Source organism: Telmatherina bonti, assembly GCF_933228915.1.
Source record: "Telmatherina bonti genome assembly, chromosome: 15".
Classification (NCBI taxonomy): domain Eukaryota; kingdom Metazoa; phylum Chordata; class Actinopteri; order Atheriniformes; family Telmatherinidae; genus Telmatherina; species Telmatherina bonti.
This window is the reverse complement of record NC_136613.1, coordinates 22,901,201-22,923,006: the sequence shown is the minus strand read 5'-3', so window position 1 is coordinate 22,923,006 and position 21,806 is coordinate 22,901,201. Positions and strand designations below refer to the sequence as shown.

The 21,806-nt window shown below is 38.5% G+C and overlaps 1 protein-coding gene across 1 annotated transcript; it reads left to right on the top strand.

Annotated features, from left to right (window-relative positions):
• Window positions 1-1,045: 1,045 nt before the first annotated feature.
• On the top strand, window positions 1,046-20,543 carry vwc2l (von Willebrand factor C domain containing 2 like; the record flags this gene model as incomplete). The annotated part of the gene is made up of 3 exons (XM_079254207.1): window positions 1,046-1,462; window positions 15,171-15,300; window positions 20,392-20,543. 3 exons carry the CDS (start codon window positions 1,046-1,048, stop codon window positions 20,541-20,543), a joined length of 699 nt encoding a protein of 232 aa, XP_079110333.1.
• Window positions 20,544-21,806: the final 1,263 nt, after the last annotated feature.

The following is a 21,806-nucleotide window of genomic DNA, read 5'->3' as shown; positions in this document are numbered from 1 at the left end:
CTTAATGCACACGATTGTTATTACTGAAAATTGCTCTGCTCTGACAATAGAGATTGTTTAAACACATATTTCTTATTCCAAACCGCATATGCTTAACTGGGAGGAATTTTGCCGTGTTTCTCTCTCAACATAGAAAGGTGCGATGCATTTTGGCTTGAATGATTGCGCATTAATAATATTTCGGGGTGTTTGCATGGTGCACGGTTGATTTAGTATTACAGATGATGTTACTTTGAGGTCCAAAGCAATTCAAGTCATCAGAGAGATTGTTAGAATGAAGGAGATTTGAAAGCCACTAAAGCTACCTGTTGTCTTTGGTGCCTCTCATAAAGTTTGAAATTGCAACATCTATTGGCCTGTCTTTTATTGAAAGTGGGAAAGATAATACACTCCACCCACTTCAGATTAATACATATATATATATATATATATATATATATATATATATATAAATATATATATATATATATATATATATATATATATATATATATATATATATATATATATATATATATATATATATATATATATACATATGTTATCACCCTTTCCAGTGTTATTGCTGTTGCGGGATTTTGCAGGAAAAAGAATTTGCATATGATGCCGCACTAGCACTACTCACGCACATAGACCAGCTGAAATCTCGGGGGGCTTTCTCTTATGCTAATACATTTGCTTTGATGCATAAAGGTACAAACCTGTTGAACAGGCTTGGCTGCAATAACAAATCAATTTCATGTATGAAGACTGAATGAGAGCACATAATCTGGAAAACCCCTGTTAGAGAATTGGTTGCAGCAAAAGAAACATTGCCCTGATGGAAAAAATAAAATAAAATAAGGTTCGTTTCTGCAAAAAGAGCAGGAATGGAATCACTAGAATCTTAATTTTTTTTTTTTTTTTTTTTTTTTTTTTTTTTGTCCTCCTTTTGTCTCTTTTGTGATGCAGCCCATCTCCTCATGTGATGATGACGGTGATAATAATGAAGCATTGGACGGATCCGGAGAGGAGCTTAAAAATGACATCCACACAGTCGCGTTGAATGTGGACGTCAGTGCCGCGGCGAAGGATGGGCCCTCTCCCCACGGCTCCCTGCGTCCTCCTCCTGTTGGCCCTGAGCGCCGTGTGTCCGGCCACGGTGGCCAACCCCGAGGATTACACCGCGGACGAGGCGGAGCGGACCGCTGCTGAGAACATCGTCTTTGATGACTACCGGGGGAAAGGTTGCGTGGACGACAGTGGTTTCGTGTACAAACTCGGGGAGCGCTTCTACCCGGGACACTCGAACTGCCCGTGCGTGTGCACGGAGGACGGGCCCGTATGTGACCAGCCCGAGTGTCCCAAACTGCACCCGAAGTGCACCAAAGTGGAACACAACGGGTGTTGTCCCGAGTGCAAAGAGGTTAAAAATTTTTGCGAATACCGAGGGAAAACGTATAAAATACTGGAAGAATTCAAGGTAAGTTACCAGATTTAACTAAGCATAAGGCTCAGATTCTGGTTTTGTTTTTGTTTTTTTTAACAAAAACTCTTTGACAGTTTTCCAACATTTACCATGTTTCAATTCCTTTTTTGAACATCTGAAACTCTGCTTCAAGTCTAAGTTTTAAAGTGTCTGTTGTTAAAAGACTTATTAGTTAAGTCAGTTTTTAGTAAATTAATATTTTATAGAGGTTGACACAGTGCTGTGTGTTACTGAGACGTTATCTTGTCTGTTTCATAAGCAATAACACCAGTAGCACAAACTTCATAATAGTGATTATCAGATGATCTGTGTAAAACACAATCTGATATCACATCCCAGTGGCTTTAGGGAGCTGAAGCAAAGAGTTTTATCACAATTTCTAGTTGTAAGAAATATTTCATGATTTGTTTTTCCTTTACTTCTTTTTTTTCTTAATGCAGTTTATTTTTTCTTTCAACTTGTTGAAGTATAATATATGATTAGACTTACAGTTTATTGTACACGGGGCAAAAATGCAGCACAAAATTGGGGTTATTATGGTTAGTATTAAGGACGCTTTGGGTTTAGATTAGTTCTTGGCATACTGTTGAAGTATCATAAAAATGTGTTTATTGGCCACGGGCACCAAGATGGCTGCTTCCCAGAGTGATGTCATCCCCACTCCCTGCCTCATCAACTGAACGTTCACCCAGCATTACTAAACTGACAGATGCTATAACAGTATTTTAATACGCTGATTTGTGGACACTGAGTCATCTCTGGCAGATCTAGTTTCCCCTGTGTCGCTGGCGATGCTTTTTCCTGCTGAGGGTCTCTACCCATCAGACCAGTGTCTCAGCGGTTGTTATGGAGCATGACAGCACTGCTTGATTACAAATGACACTATAGGAACATGACAACTACAGTCTGTGTTTTAACTGTTGCTGCCCACAAGGAGACCTCCTCATTCAAATTCTGCACAAGTGGATCGAGGCTGAGAGTGAATGAAATGTAATATGACACAACATGGCCTAAACGAGGAGCTCTGTGGTTAATCATGGAACTTATTTATGTCTGTGCAATTAAATCAAGGACCACTTATAGGGGTTTTTACATCCATTACAGTTGTGTGCACCAAATGCTCCAATCTTCCACTGCAAAGTTGTTGCTTTTATTTACACTTGTGATTTGAAATCAGATTGACTTGTTGAACTGATAGGTGACTCATGCATGCTTTGTCTTGTTGCGATACCTCTGAATTCATGGTCTGGATTCGAAATTCACATGTTACAAAAAAAAAAAAAAAAAGCTTAGAGGCATCTACATCTAGTGAGAATGAAAATGGTTATATAATGACAAGACAAAGAAATTTACACAAAAGATGTGATTCTATTCTCATTGTATATCCTTTTATTATGTTATTTGTTAAGAAGCTGATTTCTGCACATAGACAGAATCAAAACCCAATGGAGGCTCTGTGGGCAATTTTGTCTTCTAATCAGGTATAAGAAGGATTCCTGTTCATTTGCCAGTGAAGAATAATCCTTTTCAATCATCACTTCCTTAAAACAATGCTTGTCTTTCACAATGTCTGTCAAGTATGCAGAAAGCACAGTGGGAAGCAAGAATTGTTTTTGTTTTTGTTTTTTTTTTATCCTTTTAATGAACTCTAGAGATAATGAGTATTTGAAACTAACCTCAAATTAATCATATCTGAAAGCATAACAGTGTGGTATATTCACATGGTATTCTTCAGCAGTAGTGACAAACATCACAGCTTCAACAATGGGTACTGAAGTGTTTGATTATTTGTTAATAATTCAAATTTATTCTGTAATTTTACAGATAATTTTCCTAAAGCATTGTCAGTTTCCTTTACAGTGTCTTCAAGGTGACAAAGAGAGCAAAGTGAAAATTTAATAAAACTGTAGTCATGTGTTCTACTTATCGATTTGTTTGCAGTGAAAAGTGGTCAAACATAGTAAATATTGCACACACATTGCACTTTTGCTCCCAATTGTGGTTTGGTGTTGTTGCCAAACAGCTGCATAATGTTCTCAGTATATCTTCTTCTTAATCCTGCACATCAGTTGGGATGAATTTCAGTCCTGACCACCATGCAAAACAGATGTAGGATTAACAGACAGAAACTCATCTCAGGTTTTTCGAAACATTCTGGAGTATTAGCTGTACTCTTTCTTAGCCACTTTGTTTGTTGTTGTTGTTTTTATTTTTGTTGTTGTTTTGTTTTCTGGTGTCAAGTTTTGGTTGAAAATTAGTTTATGGAGACATTTCCCTTGAGAATTTATTGATATAGTTCAGAATGATTTGTCTAAAAACTAGCAGGAAGTCATTCTATAGTTAGCAAAAGTGGCCTTAACCATTATACTACCACCACCATGTTTCACAGATGAGATAAGGCTCTCATGTTGTGATGTTGTGGCTTCCTTTCTTCAATGAGTGAGAAAAGTTCTGTTTTTGTCTGTTTATAAAAAGAAATTACCAACAGCCTTTTGGTTTTTCCACACAATCCCCTGTAAATTTAGAGGGATGCAGTGTAGTTTTGGGAGCAGTGGCTTCATGGTCTACCCATTGTCTTGCACACTAATGCTGTTCAGTGTTCTCCAAATGGTTTATGGGTTCATGAACATTAACTTTAGCCAACATGTGAGATGCCTTTAACTGCTTCACTGGGGAGTGCAGTAGAAGGTCATGTAGTTTATCCATTTGTACCCAGTCTGGATGTGGATTGGTAGATTCCAAATTGTGTGGAGGTTGTTTTTGTAACCTTTTCTCTTCTGATTAACATCAACAGCTTTGATAAGTTCTTCAGAAATATCCTCTGTTTCATGATCCTCTTCTTGCCACACACATTTAAGTAAGTAGTAAGTAAGTAAAGTTTATTTATAAAGCGCTTTTCACAGATAAAAATCACAAAGTGCTGTACATAAAAATGGGTACAATAACACAATCAGCAACAATCAGCAAAAATTAAAATCATCCAAGAATCAACAAAAAGCTCTTCTAAACAGTAGAGTCTTTAGCTGCATTTTAAAAGAGTCCACAGAGTCAAGCACACGAAGGGACAGAGGCAGCTCATTCCAGAGTCTGGGAGCAACAGACTGGAAAGACAGGTCACCACGAGTTTTAAAACGAGTTTTTGGAACCTTCAGGAGGTTCTGGCCAGAAGACCGAAGAGAGCGTCCAGAAGAGTATGGACATAGTAAGTCGGTGATATACTGAGGGGCCTGACCATGTAACCCCTGAAAGGTCAATACTAAAATTTTAAAATCTATGCGAAATTTAACAGGAAGCCAATGAAGACGTGTCAAAACAGGGGTGATGTGGGCTGTTCTGGCTGCACCTGTCAAAAGTCTGGCAGCAGAGTTCTGCACAATTTGAAGCTTATTTAGAGTCGTCTTATTTATGTAAGTGAAAACAGAGTTACAGTAATCAATGCGACTCGAGATGAAAGCATGGATGATCATTTCAAGATCTGATTTTGACAACAACCTCCTTACTTTAGAGATGTTTCTTAGATGATAGAAACTGTTTTTGGTCAGTTGTCGGGTGTGACTCTCCAAAGACATGGCCTGATCAAACACAACCCCAAGGTTTCTGAGACTGGTTTTCACAGACGGTCCCAGAGCACCAAGATAGTTTTTGATCATAGGTATCTTTTTATCAGGGGCAATGATCAGAGTTTCTGTTTTGTTAGAATTTATCTGAAGGTAATTTGAGGAGAGCCAGTTTTTAATGCAGGACACACATTCTAACAACATAGATAAAAAATAAAACTCTGAATCATTGAAGGAACAGTACAACTGAATATCATCAGCGTAAAAGTGATAAGATACATTTTCAAAACCACAAATAAGTCGGCCAAGAGGCAATAAGTACAAAAGAAACAAAACAGGTCCCAGGACAGAACCTTGGGCCACTCCACACGACAGTTTAGACACATGAGACATTATATTGTTTACCGCAACATTAAAGGTTCTACCTTTTATGTATGAGGAGAACCACTGAAGAACAGTCCCAGAAAAACCCATCTCTGATTTAAGTCGATCAATCAATAAGTCATGGTCTACTGTGTCAAAGGCAGACGTTAAATCTAGTAAAACCAAAACTGTGTAGCGACCAGAGTCAGCGGCCATCATCACATCATTTGAAACTCTCAATAAGGCAGTTTCAGTAGAGTGCTTTTTGCGGAAACCTGACTGAAATTTGTCGTAAAAATCATTTTCTTCCAAAAATGTAGTTAGCTGTTCAGCCACTACTTTCTCTAAGATCTTAGAAAGGAAAGGAAGTTTTGATATGGGCCTATAATTTCTTGGTTCCGCAGGATCTAGATTTGTTTTTTATCGATAATAGCTTGACCAGACACTGTTCGTATAAACCGGGACCATCTTAATTAGATAACTTAATTGTATTTAGCCAATCACAAGAAATGATGAAGAAAAAAGGGACCAGGAATATTGTAAGTTGCTTGTGCAAGTAATTTATCACACATTACCTGAACCACTTACTTATCAGACTGCATGTCATTTTATCACAGAGAATTGCTGTAAGTTGCAATTCTGGTAAGAGCAGAGGGTGAAGTGGGGTGAAACCATTTAAGAGCTGTATACATTTATTTGCAGTCCAAATCTGAAAAAAAACAAATTAATTTTGTTGAACTGTCACGTGAAGCTCCTAGAGCATGTCTTGTAGCCTGTAGCGTCTCCGTTTGAGCTTCATTCTGGCTTCGGGGTAAAGCAAAGAATCCTCTGGAGGATGTTTGAACATTGTGTACATGTGAATATTAGCATGTCACTGACAGCAATTGAATCAGGCAGGGGCCTACACACAGTTCCACCAAATATGTTCATAAACATTATCAGCTATTTTTATAGTGGAACTGACTTTGTTTAGCAACAAACAGGAAAGGGCCATGGAGCAGTTTTTTGTGATACATATGTATTTATTTTATGTCCTCCCTTTGTCCTCTTTATTTCCCAGTTTTGCTTCTAATACCAAAACAATACATTAACTGATTATCATTATAAAAGTTAACAAGTTAGATAGGCATCATTTTGCTCAATAATTGAGTATAAGTGTGAAATATTGTTGGTTCCAAGCAATCCAATTAATTCTTTTCTTTTTCATTATTGTAAATTTGATGGCTTTTTGATTTGCAGTTAAAAGATGTTCCCTGAGGCTGAGGAAAATGAGGTGCTCATTTTTCATATTCTTTTTTTAACAATGTTTAAATTAAATGATAAGTTGCTCAAAAAGCTACAATAATGATTTTTTTAAAGACCATAGGAATAAATGTAGGCTGTAACCCTCCTACACAATGACATGTCAGAATGAAAGTGACAGAGTGCTGCCATTATTAAGGGGTGTGTGGGATCAGCCCATTTTAAACATATCTGGTAATCTGTACTGATTGGTGTGTTTGCGCGTCAGACAAAATCAAGCTCAGGTCTGCATTGAGTTCCAAGCCCACAGATTTTGTGAAACCATAAGCCTGCAATTTGATGTGAGCTCAAGTCCATCAGTAGTTCTGCTCACTGCCACACTAACATTAACCAAGGGGCCAGAAGAGGAAGCGATATCTCACCATAGTTCTTGGTGAAATTAAACATTCTTTCATTGCTTTTTGCAGTTAAAGTGATTAAAATAAAGAGGACATGTTTAGCCCTGAATGAGCACATCATCATCTCTGATCTAATACCATATATGGTAACTAACTGTTGTTGGTCTTTTCACTTAAAGTATGAAAGCCCTGGAACCCCGCAGTGCTAAAGAAAATAAAAAGCCATCAGACTCCTGTTCATGGATGCCGACAGGTTAACCTTTGGTGTTTGCCTCATTGGCATTTCCTTCATAGTGACTGTGTTGCATTGTGCAGACATATGCGTTTGTATAAGTCAGAGATTATGGAGGCAAAAAGGAAAAAGACTAAGACGACATTTTGGAGAGGCATCAGTAGAGTTGTTACCTGTTTTGATGTTCTGGAAAATCATTTCTACAGAGCTGCTTTTTTTCCCTTTTTCTTCATGTTGAAAATCCCTTCATACAGTATGCCATCTGAGTGCTATGTAAGTGGAGTATGCAGATATTATCATGCATGTTGTAATGGGCGTTCATTCAACACAAAGCTGCTGACTGCTGAGGAATGTCTGCCTGTCATTTGTTGAATCTAATCCTGGCAAATCGCATGCCTCAGCAACCTGGAAAGTGAGATCAAACTATTCTCCAACAAACTCCTCAAATGACGCATATTTATGTTTAGAATATAATTCTGACATGAATTTAGTAGGAATAGATTTAGTTTTTTCAACAATTTCGATTATTGCGCTGTCAGTGAGTCATGTTTTCAGCTTCAGCATGTTTTACCCTCAAAGTTTCCATTGAGAGACAAAAGAGACCAGTCCATACAGCACGTCTGTTTATAATTTCAATGCAGCTGTACTTAAACAGTCGGAGATATGGTGTAAGTTCAGATTGTTGGGCTTTGATGCTGGCGTCTGGGTGCATAATGTGTGCATAATTTCACCATGCTTCATATTATCCCCATCCGCAAGAGATGCAGAGATGAAACAAGGAAAGTTACAACTATTTTTTTTTTGGCAATTAATGTAAACATGTCAACGTAGATCTCCCCCATCAGACTATCTGGTATCAGTTATCATTTAGAAGCAAATCTTTTCTTTTAAGCTTATTTTCTCCTCACATTGTGCTGCCCCTCCATAAGATTTAAATTAGTATAAAATGTGATAAGCACAAAGCTTTTTTTTAAATTAAATGTCTTCTTGTGATTATCCTACATTTTAACCGTTCAGATGACCTTTGTTATAAAATAGTACTGTGAAATGTACCCAAAACATCATATACATACACACACCCGTACTGAGCTGACCACTCTTCACACATTTATAACTCTCCATTTTCAAATCTATCTAAGAGAAAAAAAAACACAGCCAGAAAAGCTGTAAAAATGACTGCTGAAATTGATTTTCCTATTCATTTTGCCTAAGGCGACAATTGTGCCAATAAGTGCAAAACAATTTGCCCACAAATAATGTTTTGTTTTCAAATTAATTGCACTTGCAGTGAGTGTTTTCAGAAAGCAACTTCTCACAAGTCTTAGCATTCCCCTGCTCATAAAATAATGTATTTAGTCTCACAATGACAGCATGCAGTTTGACTGTCAAGGTGTCAGTCTTATTAACTGCATGGGTGATTTTCCTGTGACCCTCCCCGTCCAGCTTTAAAGTATCCTGCATTAGCATTTGAACCCCTCAAGGTTATTTGACTATTCATTACCTCCCCTGCCCTGTCTCCATTTGTCTCAGTATCGGAAGGAGAAGCATGACAGCCGATTCCTGCTAATACCCAGCCAATAAAATGGAGACAACAGGAGTCTTTTTTTTGTTTTTTTTCAAAACATCTGGCAACATGTCTAAATTCAGTGCTGGTGCTCTGTTTTCTTTTGTGAGTCTGGGCTAAGGCATGACTGATCCCCTTCACGGTAGACCTCATACAAAAAGATGCTCTAAAAGCATCAAACACTGCACACACCGAGGGACTCTCTGCAATGTGCATGGAACGTGGAGTAGTTTGGTTTCTGTTGTTGTTTTGTTTTGCTTTTTTCCCCACAGATGCCACTTTTTATAAACCACTTTGCATCTTCTACCTGAATTGCTTTACAGACCAATCTGACCGTTTAATCTACAGAAAAATGTCACTTCATTTTTTAAAATAGTTTGTTTCTAAAGGGCAGCTGTGATAGCAAATAAACACAACTGTCTTTAAATACTGAGCTGTCTAGTTTGGCCTTAAACAGAACATAAATGATAAAGTTCTTGTGGACGAAAAATGAAATGAAAGCATTTTCTCATACTTACAGTTTTTGGAGAATCCAAAATGACAAACACGTTCTTATCCATAAATAGCAATCAAATGCTAAAATATCTACCTTCTTCTAAGTATATATTTATTGATAAGTGAAGGATTTTGTTGTTGCTTTTATTTTCTCTGTATACATACAGTATATAATTTTAATTAGACAAAGTTTGCCTCCATTAGCTCAGGTTACTGCTCCACAGACAACCATCGTGGTTTCTGTAGTGATCCTTAAGCCTTTCAGAAAGAGTTCATTTTCTTTTTAGCTGCCAGAAATTGTCTGGTTTGAGTTTCTCCATTCTGTCGGCTTTAATTAAGAATAACAATTCAGTGAATCAGACAATCCTGCTCAACCTTTACTTGCATTAGCATGTCATCTGCTTGTCATCTTTTTATCTCATTCATTTGTTTGACTTAACTCTTAGCTGAGGGGGTCCCTGGCCATGAGAAGTGTTGCTGTTTGCATGCTATAACATCCGTTAAGAGTTTGGAGCTGGTCGAGATCCTTTTCATGAGTTTGCTTTAGCTTTACCTCAGGAAACTAAGCACTCATTCCTCGGACCATCCTTACTCTTAAAACACGGACATGATTTGGTTCGTCTACGGTAACAGACAAAATCAAAGAATAAATGTAATATTCTCTCTTTCGCTTGAGTAATGCCAACAAATATGAATGTTACCTAAAGATTGTAGAGATTATTCTAGAGATTGTAAGGAAAATAAATTATTTATTTCCTTTATATACTTTGCATTTTAGCATGTTATGATGATTGGTACTGTGGTCTCACAAAAAGGTGCTGGGTCTAAACTGCTGGGTGGTTGTGCCTTTTGGAGTTTGCACATTATTCCTACATGGGCCTGTCTTCAGATTGTTTTTTTATTACTCTAAATTAATCAAGTATAATTGTATGTTGTGTTAGAATGTGAGAGACTTAAGGCATATGCTGCTTCTTATCCACTATCAGCTGCCAATAGGAATACTCTTGGTTTATTTGACTTTCACCATAGAAGAACTAATAGTAAAGATACGAGCAAAGATGAGAACAAACTGAGTTGTTGCTTTTGTTTTATTAAAGCAAAATAATTATTTTGCTTTATTAAAGTCAGAGCTTAGACTCAGAACTTTTACCAGCCCAACAAATTTACAGTACACTGTTTATGTGCAGCTCTGTGCTCACAAACACTTACATCCTATGATAAATCACACACTTATAGTATGAATTAATCTGCTTGATGTCTTGGGGCCTAACTTTAATCCAAATACTAAAGCTGAGTGTCCTATATATGATATAGCAGCATACATCTACTAGAGTTTGTTGATCTGATGCAAAACACTCTTTTTATAGAAGTCTTACTGATGTCTGTTAAACACAGCGATGCTGCTTATAAACATCCTATAAAATCGGACTTGTAAACATTTTCACAAACACATCATATCTCATTCTTTAATGCAAATCCCTATTTCTGTATTTCCTTGATGACATATAAAGTGCTTGAATTAGGGTATATTAGTGTGTGGTTGCAAATAATAAACAGTATTAACAGCCATATTCATTTGTTAGTGAGTTCTTAGAAGCAGGCTGAAATGCAGATATGATCAGCTCATTTCAATGAAGACCAAAGCAGTCCACCAGGAACAGCACAAACACCCCACTCACAAATACAAGCATGTTATTTACCAGTCACAAATGCAAAGCTAATTTCTTCTGGCAACATATGCCAGGAACACGAACTTGTCTTACATCAAACTTAGAATATTTACTTTTCTTGACCCAGATGCAAAACAATGGCTTGTTCAGTCTTCTTTGATAAATAACATCTTATATGCAGGACCATGCCTGAGCACAAAGCAAAGACAGTTATAATGAAAAGCTTTTGGATTGACCTAACAGTCAGCTACGACAACAGCCTATTATTCCTCATGATCAAGTCAGGAGAAAGTACTTTCATTTTGGAGTCATTTTGTATATTCTGTTTCTCAGTGTTTGGCGACAGTGCAGTTGAAAAATTGAGTTACCGTGGTAATTTATTCCAAACAAATATGAAGTAATAAAAAATATATATTTTGTTTTGTTCATTCTCGTCCCATCAGGCAGAATACCAATTCATCCTCCTTAAAGTAACTTATCTCAGTCTAGTCAAGTGCAATACCACAAGCAGGCTCTTTTACAGTAATGCATTAAATAATGGCTCAACTGGTTGTGAACTCCACAGTGCAAAGGCTATGAAAACAGTGCGTGCATTATCTCAAGATTTAAAGACATTAAAACAACTCTTTGTTGTTTTAATATGTAAAGCGCTTTTCACTGCTTAATATATGCAAGGTGCTATGCAACATGTTCTTGCCAAACTAAACTGGCTTCGTTGTAATTTGCACAAAGGAATCTGAATAATTTGCAGCTTAATTATTTTGGGAATATTCCATGAATGAAAAAAACTGATACTAAACAAGAAGGAAATTTATGAAGTTTAGTGGTTTGAAAATCCTGTTTATTTGCTCTGTAAACATACTTTTTTTTGTATCCTAATAAGTGTATACTTGCAAGATCATTTTTGTTTACTACCATACGCATTTAAAAAAAAACTAAACAAACAATCACCTAAATTATGATTATTTTTATCTCAAGAGGAGAAAATTAAATGACGATAAGGCAACATTTCATTTTAAGATGGATTGGAAAGATTTTCTACAAGGCAATACTATGGCAAACATTACATTACTGCTTCATAAACTGTTCAAATTTCATTTCTATGTTCAGAATTTACAGTTGCTAGTTATACATCAAGTTGGTCCCATGATTCCTCTACAATCCAAGGCAGACTACATGCTTTTCAGTTTCACTTCACACTTTAAAATAATGAAGTCTCATTGAATCATCTAATTTTTCCACATTTATTCCTTTCATTTATCTCTATAGAACACTTTATTATGATCTGCGATCCTGAAATTCCTGTTGTTGCAGTATTGCTGGAATTATTGCAGCTGGAATAGTTGACGGCATAAATAAGTCATTATCCAAAGTGCAACATCCTGCACAGTCACTTAATCACTTTCTCAGCAAGATAATTTGTTGCTACATCAAGCAGCTGTTTTGCTTACCTTTGCATAAACACTGTGAAGGGGAGGAATGGCTAACCTGGCAATGTGTCAATGTAACTATTTCTGCCACTGCTCAAGCTCATTGAAGAACTCATCTTAGAATGTGTATTAGTTGTAATAAGAAAAAAAATGTTCCACCAAATTTAGTGGATTTTTGGTTGTATTCAATGCTTGTACATCAGACACATTCGAACCCATTTCACCACACAGAAAACCTCAGCTACGTGGTGTTAGTGGGGTTTTGTAACTATCTGCTTATTTTAGTTCTCTGCTGCATTTCTATATGACTGAGGTGAAGACATCGGCTTAGAGGTGTTTTGTTACTGAAAGACGTGCATACGCTTTTGCTACACAAACCCCTGTCTTTTAAAAAGATAATTTAATATTTTGTCCTTGTTGAAAATTTGTTCTGGTCTATTGAAGCAAAACAGACATAAAACATTGAACTTCCCCCTCCGTGTTTTTCAGGTGAGATGCATTTCTGAAGCAGCATTTTCCTTTCTCTAAACATTACATTTTATTCCACAAAATTGAACCTTCAGTTTCAGTTTTGGTATCATCTGTGGCCAAAACATCTCTCAGGGGTCTACTGATTTGATCCCACATGCACTTTACAGGCAACTTTCCTCTTCTGGTGGGATTTTTGTTAAAAAGCTGTCAAGTGACAGAAGTAACTTTGGGTTTGTTTATGGACTATTACAAAAATGGCTCAGAGTTGTCTTTGGGGCTCAAACCCTTCTCCTCTATCTGTTTACAGTCTACTTGAGTGTGGCGTCCAAAATGTTAAAATAATATTTATTATTCTTTTCCAATCTGATCGTCATTGTGTGGAGATTTTTGTGTGGTCTGTATTTCTGCTTTCCCGTTTTATTTTGTAGCTTTCCTTGTGTTTCGTTTCTAGCCTTGTTTACTGTTCATTAATTCAACTGGATTCAATTTGCTCATCCATCCCGCCTGTGCCTTGTTGTGTTTTCTGTGTATCACTTGGTTTCAGTTGTTACTTGCTGATTCGTTGTTTCTAGTCCTATTCTATTCTATTCTATTCTGTAGTAATTTAGCTGATGAATTAGCAAAAGCGACTTACATATGAGAGTGAGAACAACACAAGCACAAATCAAACAGTAGAGGACATCATAGAACGGTACTAGTGGACTTCTGGAGTCCAGTTAGATGCAGGTGTTGACATGTAGTGCTACAGGCTGTGTTTTATTCCATTTGTTAAAACACAAAGAATAAATACCACAAAATATATAGCAAAAAACTGAGCTAAGTTCTCCAACTCCTCTGACAAATAATTAAACTAAGTGCAGAAGTGCTGAGTCTTCAGCTTGCTCTTAAAAGCAGATAGACTCTGCAGATCGGACAGTTTGGCGGGTCATTCCACCTTCATGGCACAACAGAGGAAAAGAGTCTGGTTAGTGATTTAGTCCCACGTAGTCGTAGTAACACAATGCATCTTTGATTGGTAGAGTGTAATTGTGTTGCTCTGGATTAAGGAGTGAAGGTAGACATTAAACATTTCTTCCCCGTTCTTCTCAACATTTCCCCTGCCTCTCCATCCTGCTTTTGGGTCTGCATCTTCATCTCCACCACTGCTCCACGACACTGAAAAGCATCAACAAAAGTTTGGCGATTCTAAGCAGTGCCGTGCTCATGCCATCATTCTCTCCCAGAAACATGGATACCCATCAGGCACGCTTTCACTCCTGATAGTTGCCTAAGAGTAGTTACCCTTTCTCAATAAATATATGACACAGTACAGAATTTTATCACAACTGCTGAGTTTTTTTTTTTTTTATAGCTACTTTGAGTCCTTGGAAGAAAATGATTTGATGCTGAAATAAGTTTTTTGAAAGAGTTCACAAAACATCAAGCACCGTTGCCTGTCTTCTATGGAGTCACTATTGGTTACAGAGTGGATGATATTGGCCTCTCAGATTACCTAGGTAAAATATCCCCAATGTTAACAGTTTAATAATCTCTAAAGTAAATGTGAACTCATTTGAACTTTTTATTCAGTTATTTTACTAAATCTTTGACAATGTAAGTCTATGAATCAAAAAACTGGGAAAGGGATGATGAAATTTGAAGTATTTCTACACTAAGTATATATATATATATAAAGTATTTTTATGAGAAAGGCTTGGTGCTGATATGCCCTCGAAAAGCTGTTTACCATGATGAGCAGGAAAAACAAAATATGATGAACAGTTGACCTTTTGTGATCTGGAAACAGTTGGTATTTTTGCACCTCATTTCATTGCATCACAGTTCACTTTCCGGTCAAGAGACTTTATAAAGACGGAGTCAAGTAAAAGGCAGCAGCATAGAAGGCAGCATAATGATTTACATGTTGCATAGAGGGTCAGATGATCTCCTGAACTATTGTTTGCAGCAGAAAAAGGCTGAATATGGAAAAGAAAAAATATGAACATCATATAGATTGTTTGTTTTTTTGTATAAATTAACTTCTGTGGTGAATTTATTTAAATGCGCATATAGTTTAAAATTACTAAGATGTGAGAGACCTGGATTAAGTTATAGCTATAAATAATTCATTGTTTTTTTGCTCATAAAGACAGCCAAGTGCATGTAAAGAATTCATCGTCTGTGTTATCAGCATCTCACCAATTGTAATATGCACATGAACACACACTTTCATCATAAGGTGGAAGCAACTGAATCATCTGACCCAGATTCCCTGTTCGCCTTCCCCTTCTGTGTCCACAGCCGTCTCCCTGTGAATGGTGCCGCTGCGAACCAAATAATGAGGTGCACTGTGTGGTGTCCGACTGCGCCGTCCCGGAGTGTGTCAACCCTGTGTATGAGCCGGAGCAGTGCTGCCCCATCTGTAAAAACGGTAACACTCATCTCCTCTGGAATTCAGTGTAGATTTCTGCAAAGCCCTTAAGTATTCGTTTAACCGGTGACACAAGTTTATTGGTGGTATCACCATTTGGTGGTCATGCCTTTAAAAGATGAGGATGTAATTGATGTTTTATTAATTAAAATTATTACCTTGGGCCCGTTAGACACTAATGAGCAGTACTAGTTTTAATTATAAATGACACACTAAGCAGAGTAAACATTAGCCTATTGATTAAAGGCATGGTAGGGGGTACTAATGGGTCCTTGGAGGGCCTTTTATCTTCCAGTGCCCTGGCGTCCTTGTCACACACACATACATAGCCAATCCCTAAATTAGAATTATAGGATTCCAATGGTTCATTGACTATTTACAAGGCGAGGTGGGTGGCTTCCTTTTGCCAGAACCAGTCCTGAGAGACAGATGGAGCTTTATGAGTAAAGTACAGTTAGTGAACGTTTTCAGTGTGAACTTCTCTGCAATTATCAGTGTCAAGGAGAACTTTGGGTAACATTCAAGGTCTAAATACAATGTTGCATCCATAAAGACGTATTTAGTTGCTTTGTTTTGTATTTCTGAACTAAAATGAGATCCTTATAACAACTTAAATGTTATCCTGTGATGTCTTCTCATTATGCGGATTGATAGACCAGAAAGCAATCTTTAAAAAGAAACATAAAAACATCAAGCATATGTCTTTTTTGTTTTTCTTTTAAGCAGCACTTGATCTGAAAGCCTTTTTCATCACAACAACCCACATTTTCTGTGTCAGTTACTGCTTACTTACTTTTATTTCAACACACCTACACTCACACAAAAACACCTACAGTAACAGGACTGCACAAGCTGTTAGAAGAGAACTAATCCAGGGAGACAGGACACAGTGACACCCTTGGCATTTCAGGGTATGCCTGCTGTTTCTAGGTGCCCCAAGGGTGCGTGGTCAGATTCTGGCATTCAGGTAAATGTCTATGTGAGTGGATGGCTGAGGGCTATGGGAAGAGGATGTATAGGGGATGAAGTTTAGCTCTCAATTTTGGCAGCAGGACAAGGACCTAAAGAAAGACAACATCTAAATGTTGGTTTCCAATAATCATGAAGGTCAGAAAGACATTGGACTCACCCGAGGACAAATAAGCACAGAGATGCATGCACATCTAAAAGGCAGAAATAAAAAAAAAACATAACAGCAGTAAGTAAGTAAGGACACTTTATTTATGCAGCACTTTAATAGCAGATGTCACAAAAATGCTTGACAATAAGAAATAAAAATGCAGACATACTGCCACCCGCCCTCATAGATCTTCGTTTTAAGGATGTGCCGCAGGTTCTTAACAGGCAATGATGGCGCTCTCCCCTCATACCCATAGTTGCCAAAGTTTCAATGATGTGTTTGCAGCATGGGATGGTTCATTGTCTTTAAAGACAAAGATTTTACAGCAGTAGGCACAGTTCTTCCTACATACCATGGCAGAAAATTCATCAATTACAAATTGCACCACTGGGCATCCTAAAGGGGTCTTCCATTTTAATTCCCATCATTACAGTGCAAAGGGGTGGGCAACAACTCCGGTCCTCGAGGGCCACAGTCACGCAAGTGTTAGGAGTTTCCCTGCTGCAACCCACTAGACTTAGTTAGCAGAGTGGTGTAGAGTTTGAAGTCAAACTCTGCAAAGGTTTGCCAATTCCCCATTGACTGAGTCATGTGTGTTGCAGCATGGAAACAACTAACACTTGCATTACTGTGGCCCTCGAGGACTGGAGTTGCCCACCCCTGATCTGGACCATCCAAAGTAGCACAGAATTCATCAATGAGATGACGAGTCTTTGTGTGTTTTTGCGCCCATTGTAAACATTTATCTTTGGGAGGGCTGAAGGTAGCCGAAATACAGCTTGGTATTCTATAGAAACCATCCATCTATCCATTTTCCTAACCGCTTAAACCGGTTCAGGGTCGCGGGAAGCTGGAGCCTATTCCCGCAATCATTGGACGAGATTCTGTAGAAAGCCATCAGCTTCAAATATCTGTTCAGTTTTCATCAGTGACTTTTAACACTTCTACAAAAGATTAGCCTGACAGGCTTTCCTTGAGTTGCCTTTAACTGAATGAACCTGCTCTCTGAATCACATGCAAATGTTACAGTACAGTGATCCCTCTTAATGTTTTATTCCTTTCATAAGGCATTGCACTATTTCATGCTTTTCATTTGAGGAACACTTCTTTTCCCCCCATCCCGCATGGAGCTGAATGGAAAAATTGAACTTTTGTGATATTGTGGAAAAACCTCCTTTACCTCCTTTTGAGCTTACCTGGAAAAGTATTTATCAAATCTGTCTGAGACTCTAATCAATTATCTAAACATAAGAAACAATACGAGCTAAACACACACACAAAAAAAAAAAACAAATGTTAAAATTAGGGAGATCTTCCATGCAGAATAATTTGCAACACAGTGTAAAATGTTGGTGGTGGATCCTCTTGGTCCTGAGGGTTGAGGGATCCGGTCTTTATGAATAAGCTCTGAGGGTAACATTTGTGATGTGTTGCAGAGAAAAACAAGTAAAAAGAAAACAACACTGCTGCCGCTCATGCAAGATAAAATAACCCCAAAATGTGCGTATGAGATCATACTCATAACACTGAATTTTATAATTGTAGTAATCTAGTGATGAAGAAGCAGCTTACCCTACATGGATTACTACATTTCCATTGATTCATTCACATTAGACACAGTTTGGGGGTAAAATAAGCTGCTGAATCTGCAGAAGAACTACTTTGAGGGAAGTCCATCAACACTTCCATGCTGTGTTTGCTCCACTCCAGCACAAATTCCAAATATTGGCTAAAATTATTCTAAATTTGTGCCTTTGCTGTTAATAGCACTGGAATATGTTATTGTTTTATTTGCACCGATGCTGCATGTAGGTTGTGAAGATAAACTGAAGAAAGTTTCACTTTGGTGGACAATAAATTTCTCTTCTCTAATTGTACACTATAAATTCATCAGGAGTGATGTAATTATATACTGGAATCTCCTGATCATGTGTAGAGTTCTGGAAATGTCCAGTGTTTCCGTATAAAGTGATCAGAACATTTATAGATGTTCATGTCTTATCAGTGCAAAGGTTCTCATCTTGCTTTGTTTTGTTTTTGTTCTAATTAAACTATATATCAAAGACTGGCTGTGCAAAACTGCAAGTAATAAATATGAAACATTCAATTTGACTGAAGTGAGTCATCATATGCCTTCTCTGTGTAAACACATAGCGCTACGATGATCAAACTTCCCCTGGCTGCCGACAGGAAGCTGTGTCCTTGTTTCTCCAAACCTATCTGGCTGTAAACAGTAACACTTGGCAGCAGCTCTGGTCACACTCGTCCCACATCAACCTCTACTGAGTTTGTCCTGTAACCTGTGCCAGCTGTCCAGAGGCAGATCAATGAGAGTTAAGACTTGGCAAGCACTTTCAGTGTCTCCTCTAAGCCCAGATCAAAGGGTTTTTATCAGACCAAATAAAGGATGGGGCTCATCTATACTGAACCAAAGGATGGTAATACCTGTTAGCCAAGAGCCTCCTTTATCTGTGTCTCACGGATATTTATTCCATCATGGTCCTTATTTTCACTCATAGCACTGAAAATCATAGCACTGGTCTTTTCAGGCTATTATTATGAAGGGCATTTGAAAGTCTTGGTAAAATTATTATCTGTATCGCTTTTTAATCAAGTTGCTAGAGAATGAGCTTTTCCACAGAAGACCAGTGTTACTAACAACATTAATGATGGTTCTGTGGTCTCCAAGTGTCACTAAAAGCCATGACGGTGAGATAGTCGGCAGCTTGCTCCACGATCATGAAAGAAAAACAGCCAAGAAGAATTCAGTCTTGATTGTTATATTGTTTTTTTCAAAGAAGTTCCTAGTTTGTAATTGAGAGATTTTACAGATTTGCAGTAAACTGGCCAGTATGCCAAAAATCCACCATGCTTTATAGGTGGACTTCCACGCCAGTCTACTGGCCCATCCGAGTCCTAAGACATCCCATGCTAAATCGGGTTCACAAAAACAGCAAAACGTCTGTGACTGTTGGCTGTGGAAGCTGCTGCATCTCCAAGAGTTATGGGACATATGCGTTTTTATGACAAGTCGTCGAAGGAGACTTGAATCTGGCAGGTTTTACAGGGCCGAATACTGAGAGCAATTCTGAGTCACCGTCACACCAATTGATCAGCTCATTACTTCGTTTAAATGAATAAAACTAGAGCAAATTCCTTCCATCTTCTCGTTTTTTTGTTTTTTTTTCCCTTCTGAAAAGGTCGAGGAAAAGAGGCCCCAATTCTCCCACAGAAAAATAGACTAATTACAAATCACTATTCCAGGTGATATTTACTAGAGCACTACATTCTCTTGGAGAAGTATATCCCAGGCTAACCTGCCTCTCTAGCTGGTAAGATTACCAAATGCATGGGCATGGTGTGTGTTCCATCGATACACAAACACATTTTGTGCTTAGAAGGATCTTATCAACAAGAACGGATCCTTAAAGGTAAATCCTACAGAGCTTTGAGGATAACTCAGATGTCAAGATTAATCTGAGCACTTCATTGGTTTGAAAGGTCGTGTGCATGTTCAGAAAGAAATTGTAAGAGATTGCCGAGGAGTTCCGTGGCCTTTTCATACAGAAACGAAGTGATTAACACCATCCTCCCTATGCCCTCTCAAAGCAGCTTTCTCTCTCTTCCTCTGCCTCTCTCTGCTCTCCAGCCTCTCTGCACTGCCAAGCCAGCGCCTGGCAGGGTTCTCTGCTTGCGGCGCATTAGGATGCAAAGCGCTCCATGTCGAGGGAGAAGGGGAGACTAACAAAAGCGCTTTAGTGTTGCAAAAACAAGCCCATCGGTGCATGCCTGTGAAAAGATCTGTACGTCTGCTCTGACTCCCCTAACTCCCTGCAGCTCTCTGCATCACTCCACCATCCCTCTGCAAAGAGAAGCTCTCAGGAGAAACACATCCATTTCTTGCTGTTCTAATTCCTTCTTTCCCATTTCTCTTCCCTTCTTCCCTCCTTCCCTCCCTTCCCATGAGGCAGGTCCAAATTGCTTTGCTGGAACAACGATCATCCCAGCTGGAATTGACGTGAAGGTGGACGACTGCACCATCTGCCGTTGCCACAATGGAGACTGGTGGAAGCCGGCGCAGTGCTTGCGGCGGGAGTGCCTCAACGGCCAGTCGTTGTCATAGAGAGACTCCACCGAGGATGGAGGATAAGCTCAGGCAAGGCTCTGCCTACTGCGCCATTTTGTATGACTGACAGGGCAGGAGCACAATTCTTTCGACAAAAAGAAAAAGAGACGGTATGGAATTGAAGAGATGCTCACACAGGCTGATCACGGATACAAATCTAGCCAGTGAGACGATGATGGAACTTGTCTCACGGCTTCTCCAGTTTTACTCGTCCTGTATATTTTCAAAAGTTGACTTGCTTGACTTGCTGCTCTCACACATGAAGTTTCTAAGCTCCTTGAACTCTTTCCTATCCATCGGCAGTGTTTAATTGCTCACGTTGATTTCTGTACAATTCTGTATGTCATCAGCTTGTAGTATATGTCCATCACAACCACGCTGGTGTTGTATATTTCAGCAGGAAAAAGCTAACCGAAAGCACACTTTACAGCGCTTTTGTTCTATTCATGATAGGATTGATCCTGCGAACGTGCTTGAGTTTCACAACTTCACTCGAAAAGCTTGTTTACAAAACGCACACAACATAAATGTTTGTCTTCATAAGACTTTTGAATCACTGTGGCTGTTGCTCGTCTCCACCACTTATAAGACGCTTCTGTCATGTTTTATAAACTGCAATGAAGTCTCCCTCATATTTTTTCCGTTTTATTGACATACTGTTGTTTTGAGTCATGTCTGTTTAGTAGCAGCACAAACCGAATTATTTAGTTGTACCAAATGTAGCTTAAAGAGCGGGCAAGGTGGTGGCCGCCTCAACTCTCAAAGGAGCAGGAACTCCAGTAGAACTCTGGGCAACCTTTTCCAGACCAACTGGTTGTATTATTTGCTCTCTGAGCTCCATATTCTCCCAAACATCCCCATTAACGAACTGCTTGAACTTGTTATCAAAGCTGTTAGTAAACCAAGAGCAGCCTGCTTTAATTTTCCTTAATCAGGAGTATTCTGTGATAAATCATCCAGCTGGGGTGTTTGGCGCTGCTGCAGCCTGCAAAGCTGGGCACATTCAGCAAGAACCAGCAGACAAAGGGAGGGGAATCTGCATGTGGCTAAATGCTTTAAAGAGGCATTCACTAGCATAATGTCCATGTAAAGGGACACACATGCACCATTCATTTAGAGCGTAAGGCACAGTGTGCTACTCTGCACCCACTCCACACTCAGTCTGATAAACAAGACTTGTTATGTTACATATTTCAGAGTTTATGTAGCAGATTTTCAGACTCTCTCTCCTCCTCAAGATGTCAGAATGTCTCAGCCCAT